This window comes from Buteo buteo, chromosome 21, assembly GCF_964188355.1.
Source record: "Buteo buteo chromosome 21, bButBut1.hap1.1, whole genome shotgun sequence".
Lineage (NCBI taxonomy): Eukaryota > Metazoa > Chordata > Aves > Accipitriformes > Accipitridae > Buteo > Buteo buteo.
Window position 1 is genome coordinate 17,422,303 of NC_134191.1, and position 13,855 is coordinate 17,436,157.

General features: G+C 45.5%; 2 protein-coding genes across 9 annotated transcripts in view; both read right to left on the minus strand.

The window, feature by feature from the left end:
• Positions 1-34: 34 nt before the first annotated feature.
• On the minus strand, positions 35-616 carry BRK1 (BRICK1 subunit of SCAR/WAVE actin nucleating complex). The gene is made up of 3 exons (XM_075053084.1): positions 444-616; positions 272-354; positions 35-187 (listed from the first exon to the last, which is right to left on the minus strand). The coding sequence occupies exons 1-3, from the start codon at positions 559-561 to the stop codon at positions 161-163; spliced, it is 228 nt and encodes a 75-aa protein (XP_074909185.1). The 5' UTR covers positions 562-616; the 3' UTR covers positions 35-160.
• A 38-nt stretch (positions 617-654) lies between these two features.
• Positions 655-13,855, minus strand: part of FANCD2 (FA complementation group D2) — a 63,324-nt gene continuing 50,123 nt past the window's right edge. For all 8 annotated transcript variants that reach the window (XM_075053065.1, XM_075053062.1, XM_075053058.1 and 5 more), the window contains 12 exons: positions 13,429-13,542; positions 12,749-12,876; positions 11,312-11,411; positions 9,350-9,472; positions 8,475-8,568; positions 7,837-7,908; positions 6,306-6,344; positions 5,593-5,667; positions 4,601-4,675; positions 1,518-1,664; positions 894-968; positions 655-761 (listed from right to left, as the gene is read on the minus strand). In XM_075053065.1, the coding sequence (XP_074909166.1) occupies positions 684-761; positions 894-968; positions 1,518-1,664; positions 4,601-4,675; positions 5,593-5,667; positions 6,306-6,344; positions 7,837-7,908; positions 8,475-8,568; positions 9,350-9,472; positions 11,312-11,411; positions 12,749-12,876; positions 13,429-13,542 (1,120 nt within the window). In that variant the 3' untranslated portion in view covers positions 655-683. The remainder of the gene's footprint in view (positions 762-893; positions 969-1,517; positions 1,665-4,600; positions 4,676-5,592; positions 5,668-6,305; positions 6,345-7,836; positions 7,909-8,474; positions 8,569-9,349; positions 9,473-11,311; positions 11,412-12,748; positions 12,877-13,428; positions 13,543-13,855) is intronic.

Sequence of the window (13,855 nt, forward strand, 5' to 3'; positions counted from 1 at the left end):
AGGCAGGCAGGCAGGCAGGCAGAGAGCAGGCAGGGCAGGAGCACAGCGGTTTATTGGCAACACAAGCAGAGGCGGCGGCGGTGGCGGCGGCAGGCCCCGAGCAGGGTGCGGGGCGGCGGTGCTCCGGCGGGGTGGGGGGGGGCCCGGGGCCGCCCCAGGCCTATGTCAGCGTCTCGCCCTTGGTGACCTGCCGGGAAGAGGAAACGCCTCAGCCACGGCCGGCACCGCGCCCGGCCGGGCCCTCTCCCGCCCGCCCGCCCCCCTTGCTCACCCGGGCCTCGATGTACTCGATCCTGCGCTCGAGGGCCGTCAGCTTCTCGTTCAGGGTGGCCAGCCGGGACCGGCACGACATGTCTGCGGGGAAGCGGCAGTGAGACACCGCGGGCGCCCGCCCCGGCCCGCCCGCCCCCCCTCCCTCTCCCCGCCGCCGCCGCCGCCCTCACCGAAGGAGTTGAGGAAGTCCGCGATCTTCTTGATGGAGCTGGTGATCACCTCGATGTACTCGCGATTGGCCCAGTCCTGGTGGATCTCCCGCTGCACCGGGTCCTCCTGCACCGACATGGCCGCCCCCGCCGCCGCCGCCCCGGCGCGCACCGCGCCTGCGCGGGGATACGGCCCCCCCCCCCCCCCCCCGCGGCGCGGCGCCGCCCCCGAGGCCGCCTCAGGCCCCACCCGCCGCCGCCTCAGGGCTGGGCGGGAGAGGGGCCCGGCCCGGCCGCGCTCTCCTCGTCGCTGGCGTCGGTGTCGCTCCCGCTCGGCTCCTGCGGGGGAGGCCGCCGTCAGAGCCGAACCTGCCGCCCCCCGCCCCGCTCCGCCCGCCGCCTTCGCGTTCTAGGCAGAGTTTGAGCCAAGTCGCTCAAGGCGGCGGGCAGCGTCCCCGGCGAAGAAAGTACCTCAGCAAGGCTTTCTGCGGAGTCCTCCTCACCGGAGTCCCTCTCTTCAGAGGCTTGAGACAGAATTTCTTCTCCCTAAGGTGAAGGCAAAAGACCTGTACTGAGCGTATGCGAGCCAGCCAAAGCCTGCTAGGATGGGCCGGAGGAAAACAGCGTTTTGGTACCATCTTAAATAGAACGCTTTTGAGTGAAAAGCGGGTTTTGTTTCAACTGTCCTGCTTCTACAGTGAAAGATGAAGAAAACAGCCAGAACTGGCTTCTGTTAAAGCCACACACAAGAGCGTGTGAAGAGGTGTTCAAGTGACCCTTACCTCTTCCCTTCTTCGCGTGTCGTTCTTGCCACCGAGCAGAGGAGGGATCCCCCGTACCCATTCATTACAGACAATAAAAACGGACCACTTCAGTGTGAGAGCCTCGCTGCAAGGAAGCCCCCAGAGATCCAGGCCCTTAATCTTGAAATAAAACGCTTCGTTCTGCTGCACTAGACGTGACTGTAATATGGTCACATGGAAGTTGGCCTTTTAGCTCTTCCCGCACACAAGGGCAGAGTTAGAGTCATCTGGGCAAGATGAGCATTGTCCTTCCCAAGATTTTAATTACCCTAGGCAGAACAGTGATTCTCACCTGAAGATCGCGATTTTTAAGGATGCCCACCCAGAACGCCTCCTGGCAGTGGTTGAATGCCAGCATTGCCTTCACTCGGTATACAAATTGTTCCAGTGACTTCTTCAACAAAGGCACATGGTTGGTCAGTCCAATGTCTTGGTGAATCTAAATACGAAACAGTAAAACATGACTATGATTGATTCTTGCCTAAGTATTCTGGCTATTTAAAAAGCCATTGGTTATACAGGTGGGTGGGATGGGACATGATCCCCACAAAGCTCGCTCAGATTATGTAATTTCTTGCCCACATTCTTTTATAGCTTTTGTTAAAAAATAAAACTCGGATAAGCATTTTGTCTAAGGCAGCAAAATGATCCCTTGCAACAGTCCAAACAGCCATATCCACTCTGGATAAAAATAGGAGCAGCCTCAGCTTTTCTCATGAACCAGAGAGAGGGGCTAGTGACTTCTCTACATAAATCAGATGAATTCTGCTGACCCTTAGGAAATTATTTTGACAATCTACTTTTCTTGTGCTCCATCATCTCAGCAACAGACTGGTGTCACTTGCTGTGTTCTCCAAGAACAACGCACAGCTCTTCACGCACAGATCTCACACTGCTGCCATCTAGCTCATGGCAGCCACAGCTTGCTTGCACACAAATTGCTGCATTGCTGCTGGTGCTGGAGGTGCATGCAGCTGATAGCGTTTGGGTAAGTCTGACTCACGTACAAGCTATTACTGGTGAAATAGCAGAGTTAACTATGGAGGTCAGCAATAGACAATCACACTGTTCCAGTTCAAAGCAAAAAGCAATGCTACAAGTGGCCAGACTCCAAAACAACCTACCTAGGAAGGGAGATAACTACTTGCTGATAGCCGCAAGCTACAAACTAACATTGGAGGGAGCTTCATGTCAGGAAATTGCCGAATTCCGAAGCACAGAGAAGAAAGAGTGAGAAAGGTGTTGAATAAGCCACTGCAGTGACAATCTTTTCTTGCTCAGTGTCTGATGCACTTCCTTTACACTAGCTACATGGAATGTGTGTGCACTATAAACTCCAAAGCCAGGTTGTCCAGACCAAAGAAACACTGGCTTTTGGAGAACTAGGACAGGAGGGAACAGATGGAGCTGCTGTAAGCAAAAAACAGCTGAGGAGGGGCAGCTATGCCAGGTATTGTGTGAGATTTAGCTCTAGGTGAGCATCTCTTCCTGCTAGGCTTGGATCTGCAGAACAGAGTCGTTGCTAAACCAGAAAACCTGCCAAGAGCCATAAACAATTATTTTGTGCATAAGTATTTTCCTCTTTCATGAGGATACTTTGTAACCTTCTTGCATTAAGATGCTCTCATTAGCTATACTCTGAAATCAGATCAGCTTTGTTTCTTGGAAGGGTTCAACATGCCTGGGAAGAGGGATACTGCTTTGCTTCATGTTCTGCCAGCAGGGAATGGGTAACTGAATACCAACAGCAATCTGTTCTCTAGCCTGTGTAAGAGGCTGGACCTAGCAATCATCAGCACTAATCAGAACCAAATCAGGGAAAACCTCGCTAATGACACAATCAACAATCACAGTGCTCCCTGGGTCTTGGAACCTGCCCAACTGTCTGCATGCAGTTTGAAGACTCAACAAAGTACTATGGCATTTGCAAAAATATGTCTCCAGAAACTGTCCTTATGTCCAGCATTAGATATGTAAACAGAAGAGAGGCCTGGTGTGAAAGAGTAAAAGACAAACACTTCGGAAATTATAGGTGAAGCTGATTGCTACTGTCTGCTGTGTGTGATGCTCTTTGAAGACACTCATATTGAGGGAGAGTAGCAAATCCTAGGTAGCACTGCATGGTACATCAGTGAGTATTTACTAGTCTTTTATGAAAGTAAAATATAGACCGGTGTAACAAATGTTGGTGTTAACGCCTCTTCAAACAGGTGTGGAGCATTCATTGCATATATTTATTTGCCTAGATTCAGCTGCTACCTTCTCATTCTTGCAAAAATGATTTGGCACAGAGACCTAATCAGATTGCAACAGATACAAGAGCAGTGGTAAAATACAAGCATTCGCTAATCGCAGTTATATGCTAACAGGGGCCATGGGACACAGCACTTGAAAATGCCAGTCAAGTGCAAAGACAAGACTTCGCAAGCTGCCGTGATGTTATCCTGTTTGCAAGGTGAATTGTGACTTTAAAGTGGGCCTGAGGATTTCACTTTCAAACACAGGAAGGACTTTTTAGCATCTCCAGGGTTTATGCCAACTTCCAATTCTCCCCTATGCTGATAGCTGCAATAGCATGTTCTGATCTCCAGCTAGACTTTTATGCTCCTGATGCCAGCTCTGGACTAAATCAGGAGCAAATCTAGCTTGGACAGCCATGCTAATAGCTGGCTTTCTCCCTTCAACTGCTTTGGCAAAGCTCCCTTCTTGGACACGTGTTCTTGAACCTCTTAGGAGTCTAACAGGAACAAAGCAGCACACATGAAGTTCTTTCTAACTGCCTTTTCCCACGTGATTCTCTCACGACAAGCATTGGCCTTCCATACTGTAAGCAGTGTACTAATCCTCTCCTTCCTTCCTGCCCCAAGTCTCCTACGGAGACACTAGCAGACCAGTTGTGTGTTACCACCTTTCTCCCCTCCCTTTGCCCTCTTTCCTAGTATCAACGCAACAATGCCAAAAAGGCACCTCAAGACGACTTTGAGTAAGGTCCACCTCCTGTTGCTGATTGTTCTGTCTCGCAAGGCTGTTGATCTTTGCCAAAGCTTCTCTCCCACATTACCAGTCTGGCATCTATACTTGTGTCTTCTGAAACACCCTCTTACAGATGCCAACAACCAAAGATGTCAAGAACCTCTGTCCTAAAAAAAAGAGTACGCTAACCTGATCTGACATCCAAGTCAGCCACTTCCAGATCAAATACTTCAACTTTTGGGCCATTAACCAAGGCTATTTCTTCTCCTCTCAGAGTTTTTGCTTGTACATACAATGCTAGAAGCCTGCAAGTAGAACCTGCCTATGCCCTGGAAAAGCAGTGGAAGGGCAATAAATCATTCTTAGGACAGGAGTTTGTGCTGCAATTAGAACTTATCTTACCTTGGAATGGCCACATATGTGATGAAGTTGTCTGGTACTCAGCTGCAAGGTTTTCAGCAAACTCTGCACATCATCCTGCAATAAATAAATAGACCAGCAAATCATTCTCAAAGGATTTTTCCATGAGGAAAACAAGAAACGGATTTTGAATCAGAGTTTGGAATGAATGCCTATCAGTGAAAGTGGGGCAATTAAAATCAAGACAACCTTGTCACATTTTGCCTTGAGTACAACCTTCTGAAGTAGGAGAACCAGAGGAAAAGTATAAAACATACCACTAGATTGTGGTATTTGAAACACATCCAGCACAAACTCTGGATATCAGTCCTCTCTATTAAGCAAATTACATGGCACTTTCTATTGTCTGTTTAATAACCTCATTCCCTCAAAAATCCATGAGAATGCATCTTACATTTGCAATAGAAAGGAGTTATCTATTAGAGACAAGTTGTGAAGACCAAGCCAAAGAACAAGTCTCACCGGCAAAGCTGGACTGCCTTGCAACAAAGCAGAGGGAAGAAGTCACCTGTTCTTGCTTGTCATGTAGTGCACCAAGGTTGGCCTGTCCATCTACACTCACGCATGTTGCCCTGCTCAAAGCTCCAAGAATTATTGCAAAGACACCGATGTCACTGTCCACCTGGACTGCAAGCCCTCACCAACCTGACTGCTCACGAGCTTCCTACTCTGAGTGACACCTTTGTGGTAATAACTTTTGAAGGAGGTGGAGGTTGAAAGGGCTTCCTTTGCTAACAGTGAAGCCATCCAACTAGAAGACTGATGGCAAGTCGGGAAACAGTGATCTGTTTGCTGAGAGAGCACTGGACGGGCAAGTAACCAGGGCAGAGTACAGCTAGAGACATTAGATGCGTTCGTCATGAACTGTCACAAGTGTCATGCCAACACGTGACCAGAGACAGGAATCTCCTTCTAACAAGCATCAGTCATGCTTCCCAATTGGTTCCAGACAGTTCTGTCTCCAAAAGGCTTACCCTGTGCTTTTTAAAGCTGTAGTCCAGGAGAGGCATGGCAAGCTTCAGAAATGCTTCTACAAAGAGACGGCCGTACTACAAAAGAATGATAAATATATCAGAAGGCATGTTTAAATGCCTTTTCAAAGAACCATCACAAAGTCAGATAAGCTAACGATACATTCTTTCAAGCTACCCTCGAGACTGTTCTTAGTAAAAGACTATATTCATGTGAAGGCTGTACTGGAATATACAGGATCAGTAAAAGGTCCCACTTTAATCACTGCAAAGAGAGGCTAGGAGGACAAAGTGTCATCATTGTACACACCCCTGGTTTTATTCACTAGCAAATTGGGAATAAAACTGAACTAAGCACAAAATGTTAGAATCACTATACTTATGTATGAGTCCTAGCCAGAAAAGGGGGAGTTGCAGAGGGACACATGATCTTTCTGGGCTCCAAGGGAGACCTGTCTGCTGTGATGTCTCCTCTCATTTGGAGTACCATGGGGAAAGGAGAAAGGGGAAAGGGTCTAAAGTCAGTAACGCCAACTGCAGTAAGTTAGCTGTGGTTGAGCCATACAATGAGGATTAGTGGAAGACAGTCAAAGGTTTAAGAAACAGTATCTGCTTCTTCCAGTGAATTCAGTAACAACTCTACTCCACTGGAGGCAATGATTCAAGAAAGCTGGTATTGAAACTGCTCTCTTCAGTTATTTTGAATTCTTGCTTACCTTCAGGCAGATGCTGAGTACAGGCCTGCTGTCAAATACCTACTTGGGCAAGAGGAAAAAAGAGAGCCAGATCGGTCCACAAGTCCAAAGGAAACTATGTAAGCACAGCAGCCAATTAAAAATAGCCCTTCATTACATACCTCCCCTTCATTAAAGTGTGAAACCTGTTCTAAGGCAACATCCATTCTCAAGTTTCAACAGGGAACACCACATAAGCATGTGAAATGTAGAGCCTGTCAGGTGGAAGTACTTGGCAGGATGGCTATTTGGTGATCTAAGGTGCACCTTTTGCAGATGGCACAAAATTATCTCAATGAGTCTGAAATTCTTAATACTTTGGGACCCAAGAGATCTAAGTCCAGCTGATGGGCAAGTAAACGCGTAACGGACAAAGCAAAACTGAGATGTGCAAAATAATGTATTTTGGAGGAAACAGTGCCAGCTGGCAAAAGATACCAGGTGTCACTGCACAGGTCACACACAGCTGTGGTCCAACAGCAAACAAAGAAATGGAACAGATGGTCTCAGGTCTCTTGAAGGCTTTCTTCTGGTATACGTTTGTGTATATATTTTTGCCAGTGACCAATTCTATAACTAATTAGTGAACGTTTTAACTGCCATAGCACACAGATGTGAATGAGAGCTGTGAAGGTACCCTGGTGCTGCTATGGGTTGCAAAACAGAACTAGCTGGTCCAGCTCTACCCTTTGTGCTCTCAAAAGACATCTGGAGCACATGTAGGGCTCTAGTGAATGCTGCTGTATAGAAGAATTGAGCTCAATTCACCAGAGATCATAAGCTGAACTTGAAAAAGCTGGACTTGCCAATCAGATACGATAAAGGCAAAAAGTAATGACCAACCTAAGCAAGAAGAAAAGGGCAGCTGTACCTATCGCCTTCTGCCTAAAACATCATCACATGCAGTGACACTGAATGTACCAACTCCATCACCACAGGATGACATGAATTGTCAGCAGGATACTAAGGAAGATCGTATGTTACCATAAGAGCAAGTGAAGCTGAGAGCTATCAGATAAGCCCTGAATGCAGGTTATAGACAGGAATCCAAGTCTCCTGTTCAGAGTATTAGCCTGCCTTCAGCTGAGTACATCAGAAGAATGTTTCCTTCTGTCAGGTGTTATTCCAGATCTACCTGAAGGGTTTCCTCCCATCTGCCTTTTCCACAGCTGGCAGTGGACTCCATCAGACACAAAACACTGTACTAGACAACTGGGGTGTTTGTTCAGTCCTTTTTCTGTACTTCCTTACATCATTTTGTCTTTGTGCAGGCTTATTATTTGTGTGAGATCTATGTTAATAAGATGTGCAGGCTGTAAGAATTAAGTAGTATTGAAGTGAAAGCTAAATGGAAACCCTTGCACACAGATTATAACTGGCTTTATTTACCACCTCCAGGTTGTTCCACTAGTCAGCCATACTTCATGTTTTTCTCTTAGCGCTCATGAACCTGAACACACTGGGCTTTGCTGGAAATCTGAAGGTAAAGCCAGAAAAACAACCAGAACCTCACCTTGACTAAGTTAACAAGGATATGGAAATTCCGCACAGCAATGTTCCACCTCAGCAGCTTCTCCAGTTGCACCTAATGGGATGCAAGGGACAATAACCCAAGATGAAGTATTTCCTCTTGCCTTTCTGGGTGCTCTCTCAGCATTTGTGGTAGCCAAAGCATCATTGTTGTTGTTGTTGTTGAAGACAGAGGAACAAAGCTTCATCACAGGCAGATTTATCACAGCAAAACCACTTTATGGCAATTCCAGCCTGCTCAGTGCCCACATGGCTTAAAATGCTAAGTGTTAACACACTTCCTTGCTCTCAGAGCAGGTCCTGGTTGCAAAATAATTTTGTGGTCCCACACAGGTATGCAGACCAACTGCATAGCTTAGTATTTTGCTGATTACTACCTGTTTTCTGGTTATAGCTTCTGCTGGATTTAGTGGATTTTTGACATGGTACAAACCAGATAAAAAGGATGCTACTTATATGTTACCCTGTATATCTGTTTAGGCTGATGAATGAAGCTGTCTGACTGCATTTCCTAGACAAAATTCCGAAGTAGATTCCTTTCCAATTTATACATCTTTATTGTATTGTACAGTTTAACTTATGTCTTCTTCCCCTTAGAGTCCAGTGCATTTATTTTCCTACCTCACTTGAGTCTGATGGTTTCCCAGCTGGGATGCTTTTCACTGAACTCTCTAGTTGAGCCATCATTACTCTGAAGAAAACCGGGAATGTCTGCCTGTGGAGAAAGTGAGAGAAAAACTAAAAGCCAGCTCTGAGAATCTAGATAGGCTTCTTGTCCCCAGAATGATGTGGAAAACTTGAAGGTTACCCAGCTGGCTATGCTTCTCAATAAGAAATCACAGGAGATTGGCCCTAAGACTCATAAGCATGTCTAGCCCAGCCCCATCACCCAGATGGAGAATCCTGGGAACTCACTACTACTTCCCCAGTATGAACCACACATAGAAACCACCCACTTCTTTGTAGCTCTGGGGGATGCACAGCAAAAGGCTTGCGGCCGTCAGCATAAGATGATTTTGGTAGTTCCAAAGTGCAGGGACTTTGGCCACCCCTGCGTAAACTGTGCTTCCAAATTCTTGTGGTAGGAGCAGAAACACCCTGAGTGTGCTTTTGCACATTGCATACCAGCCCAGGATTGCCTACAGCCACCCCAGGCCTCTGAGGCTGACTTTTAGAGTGCTTTATACCACCACAGTAGCACAGAAAGAGGCAACATACCTGATGACAGACAGCAGTTCATTCTCCAATTAAAATGGCTCACCAATAATAAACTCAATGTTGTGTTAATGCACAAGGCCATTCCACCTTGACCTAAAGCTAACCGTGTACTAACCTGTTGTGCACTGCCAAAAGAATGTTTACAAAAACCCAGAGTAGGCCACAGCGGTACTAACATTAAACCATAATAGACCACAAAATAAGAAAATTAAATACTGAAAAGCAGAAATTGCCATTGTGCATCTCATGAAATTCAAAGTCTCTATTGATATAATTACCTGCTTAGTGTAGGATAAGTAGAAGAACATCCATCTTTGGCAGAGTTGATCAGTTCAGGAACACCAACACTGGAGATTTCTTCTATAGCTTTCAATATGTTATCTGTGTGCTCCAGGTAGACACTAAATCCAAAACCAGCTTAGTTCATCAGTAAATATTATGCAGAATAACACAGCAAGTTCTTGAATACTGCCCTACCTGCAACATGTGGCCTAAAACTGTCAAGCTCATTCTTATGCTAAAGGCAATCATGTAGGAAGTCCAAAGCAATACTTAGAACTGTTACAGTAATGTCATTAAAAGCTACCATGATCTGAAACAAACCTGGATTTAATATTTCCTTATTCTTATATTTAGGAAGGACAGGCTGGGAAGAGGAGGAGAGGAGTTGTGCTTTATGTGAGAGAACAGCTGGAATGCATGGAGCTCTGCCTGAGGATGGGTGATAAGCCAACTGAGAGCTTATGGGTAAGGATGAAAGAGCCAACCGATATGGGCGACATTGTAGTGGGTGTCTGCTATAGGGCCACCTGGATCAGGAAGAACAAGTAAATGAAGCCTTCTACAGATAGCTGGAAGTAGCCCTATGTTTGCAAGCCCTGGTTCTCACTGGGGGCTAAGCACGACAACACCTGCTGGGAGGACAACACAGCAGGGTATAAGCAATCCAGGAGGTTCCTGGACAGCATCAGTGACAACTTCCTGACACAAGTGACAGAAGAGCTGATGACAAGAGGTACTCTGCTGGACCCCACACTTAAAAACAAGGAAGGGCTCTTTGGGATTGGGAAGGTCAAAGGCAGCCTTGGCTGCAGTGACCATGACATGGTGGAGTTCAGGATCCTGAGAGGAGAGAGCATGACAAACAGCAAGATCACAACCCTGGACGTAAGGAGGGCATACTTTGGCCTCTTCATGAATATTCTTGCCATGGGGCAGGGGCCTAGAGGGAAGAAGGGTCCAAGAAAGCTGGTTGATATTCAAGGACCACCTCCTCCAAGCTCAAGAACCTCCATCATGAGGCTACTCTCAATTATCTTTGAATGATCACAGTGACTGGGAGAGGTGCCTGAGGGCTGGAAGGCGGCAAATGTCACTCCTGTTTTCAAGAGCAGGAGGAAAGACCCAGGGAACTAGAGGCCAGTCAGCCATACCTTGGTCCCTGGGAAGGTGGTGGAACAACTATCCTGGAAACCATTTCCAGGCACAGGAAGGACAAGAAGGCGACTGGGAGTAGTCAGCATGGATTCACCAAGGGAAAGTCATGTCTGACCAGCCTGGTAACCTTCAATGAAATGACTGCCTTGTAGATGAGGGGAGAGTGGTGGATATTGTCTACCGTGACTTGTAAGGCTTTCAACACTGTCTCTACTCTCATAGAGTAGCTGTTGAAGTATGGGCTGGATGAGCAGACAGTGAGGTGGATTGAAAACTGGCTGAACCGGTGAGCTCAGAGGGTTGTGTCCAGCATGGTCCCAGGCAGCCTGCTCTAGGTCACCCTGCTGGAGCAGGGCGATTGGAAAAAGGTGACCTACAGAGATGCCTTCCAATCTCAACCATCTTGTGATTCTGTGACTGTATTTCACATAATACTCGGTCCTGCTCTCCTTGACTTTAGTGAAAGCTGATTTGCTTTCAGTTTAGCGAAAACAAAACCAGACACTTGGTCCAGATCCACACTTATATGTGTACATATGCACGCATACATGTATAGATGTGTTGATGTACACTGACAAGCTGTAGTCGAGCAAACATGAGGTCCAAACATGCTTCTATGGCCAATGGCTAACAGAATTCTTCCTATGACTCACTGTCTTTCAGTGCTCTATAAACAGTATATAAACAGTGCCAAACTGTGTAAATGTGAGGGTAATGACTGAGAAAAGTAATTTCTCTGCAGCAACAGCAATTATTAGAAAAAGAGTGTCTCGGCATGCTTGAGACAATGGCTTGAGCCTTACCAGAGCAGAGTGTGCAGCGCACTGTTGAACTGGCTGCCCTTTTCTCGGTCTCCACCGGGCTTCACCCATGACTGGCAGAGGAACTGCTTTGCTAGTGAAGCTGTAAAAGGTAAGGGGTAACTTACTGAAGGAAGAATCCAAGACAATTTCCGTCTTCCATATAAAGGCAGTGTATCCAAGTGGCCTTTTGAAAGATCACAATATCGCTACACCTCAATATGCCTGAACTGTGGTAAGTCAGAATGCATTTCCCCTAAAAAGCAGTAAGGCCACAAGGACATACATCATGATAACAAAATATATGCACATCCAGTGTGTTCCTGGTCTGGAATACCTGTTCACATCAGAACCGTGATCCATCTCTGACCAGTTCTCCCTGACAAACTTATGTTAAGCATTATTTGTTTGGTAGTTCCTACAGTGTGCCAACTGTTTGTTTTTAATTGGGCCAATATACAACCCTTAGGGCATCCATTTCTAGAAATGGAATTCCAATAACAAGTGACTTGACCTTTTGGCCACAGAACTATAATAATAAATGTGAACAGGTAAGTTTGAAGTTTATAGATTTCTTAAATCAAAACTGCTAACAAACCTGCTTGTCTCTTGCAGAAATGTTTAAAACCAGGAAATTATTACTTAAATTGGTTATTCCCTGCCACACTCAGTGGGCATTTCTTCCAATGTGGGACTGTTTAAAATAGTAAAATAATCTCAAAGTAGGGAACTTATAATTCTGAGTGGCTAAGGGGATCTGAGAAGGACAAATTCTAGAGGTGTCTTAGTATGACAAGGTATGGCTGAGAGAGGTGACTGTGTCTGGAGTCTTTGTTTCAGCATGTGACAAAGTGAAGACCAACTAGTTTTCTTGTATATTCGCTGCAAGCATGTCTATGCCTTATCTGCTTGAATGCTGTTCCTCTTACAGAATGGGTCCTAATCCCTGAGAATAGCTCTCTTAATTGAAAATTTTCCTCTCTCTGCTCTGAAGTAACAGCTGTATTTGCAGTTCATTTCCATAATTTTTGGAAATAAGCTGTCACAGACATCTGTACTTACACTAGGAAGCTACATCAGATTAAGTCTATGATCACTCCCATAATCAGTGATTAAACTGGTACCAAAATTGAACAGCAGGCTTGTTCTTAGAACTCTTAAAAGCTGTGAGACTGTGATTTTTAAAAATGCCAGCTAAGAGAGTTGGAGTCTGCCTTCCTGCATGTGACTGAGGCACAGCAAAACAAATAGCTACAAGATTCCAATATATTTACTGATGTTCCTTTCATTAACCGCTAGGACTGTTCAGCTAGTAAGATTACTAGGATACCAAAGGAAAATCTCTCCCTCAAAAGATGCACTCCAGAAATAGAACCCAAGATTTACAGGCAAAGGACAGCATGAAAACTAATCTGAGATTAGAAGTTCTTCACACATTACCCATTTTCTCTTTCTTCCAGCCAGCCATTGGTTTCTCAGCGATGGCGATCAGGAGCTGAGTGAGGATGAATGCACAGTGGAAACTGGGAACACTCTGCTGGAAATTCAGTAGGTATTGAAAACTCTCACTGGGGATGACAGGAAAGGGAAAAGGTAAAAACACTGTAGATAGGGTAATCTCCCAGAAATACATAAATAAAAAGGCAGTATTAGACCAGGTCAGACCCAAGGTCTTCCTAGCCCAGTATTTTGTCCCTGGCAGTGCCCTTCTGAAGAAGGGGTAGTCAACCACTAGTAGATAAAAATTCAGTCACCAAGAAACTTCTCTCAAGCCGCAGTCGCTCTAAGTCTTGCAACATCTTTATATACTGCTTTCACCTAGTGTTCCTGTAGGCATTGTAACTACCCAGAACAAATTAATTCCTTCTGTGAATTCTACTAATCTCTTAGTCTCAAACAGCATACAAATGAACAAGGCCCATAGACTAATGCGTATTTTATAATCCAGTAGGTCCTTTTCATTAGGTTTGACTGCACTGCCATTCAATTAAATACAAAGCTCTCTGAAGGTAGTGTTTTCTCTATGACAGCTCCCAAACACCCATTTACCCATAATGCCCATAAAAAACAGTGAAAACCGCTTGAAATCCCTTTGAGAGCTTTGGAAATACTGATTCTACCTTATCAGCTCCTCAAGAAGAAGAAACTCGGTCTCTCCTGGCTTTAGCCTGTCTGCAAGCACCTGGAGAGCTGACCTTAGCAAGTCAGTATTTTCACGCTGAGAAAAACCATTCCTGAGGGAAAAAAAAAAAAAAAAAAAAGAGTCCAGTTCATCATCAGACTAGAAGGAAGAGAAGTATCAGATGCAAAAGCATATCTGGGCATATTTTTGCAACAAGAAAAATAAAGAAGCTGGATATACAAGAATAACCCTGCAATATGAAAGTTATAAGGGGACACAAAAAAATGAAAACTGATCTTGACAGCAAACTTAGTTCATACACACTTTTTTTCCCCATCTTTTCCAGGGAATGGAAAACCTTGTGCACACACAATACTAACTTTTCAGTTAGACTGCAGACCTGGCTAGGAGGGGACAGGCCATCT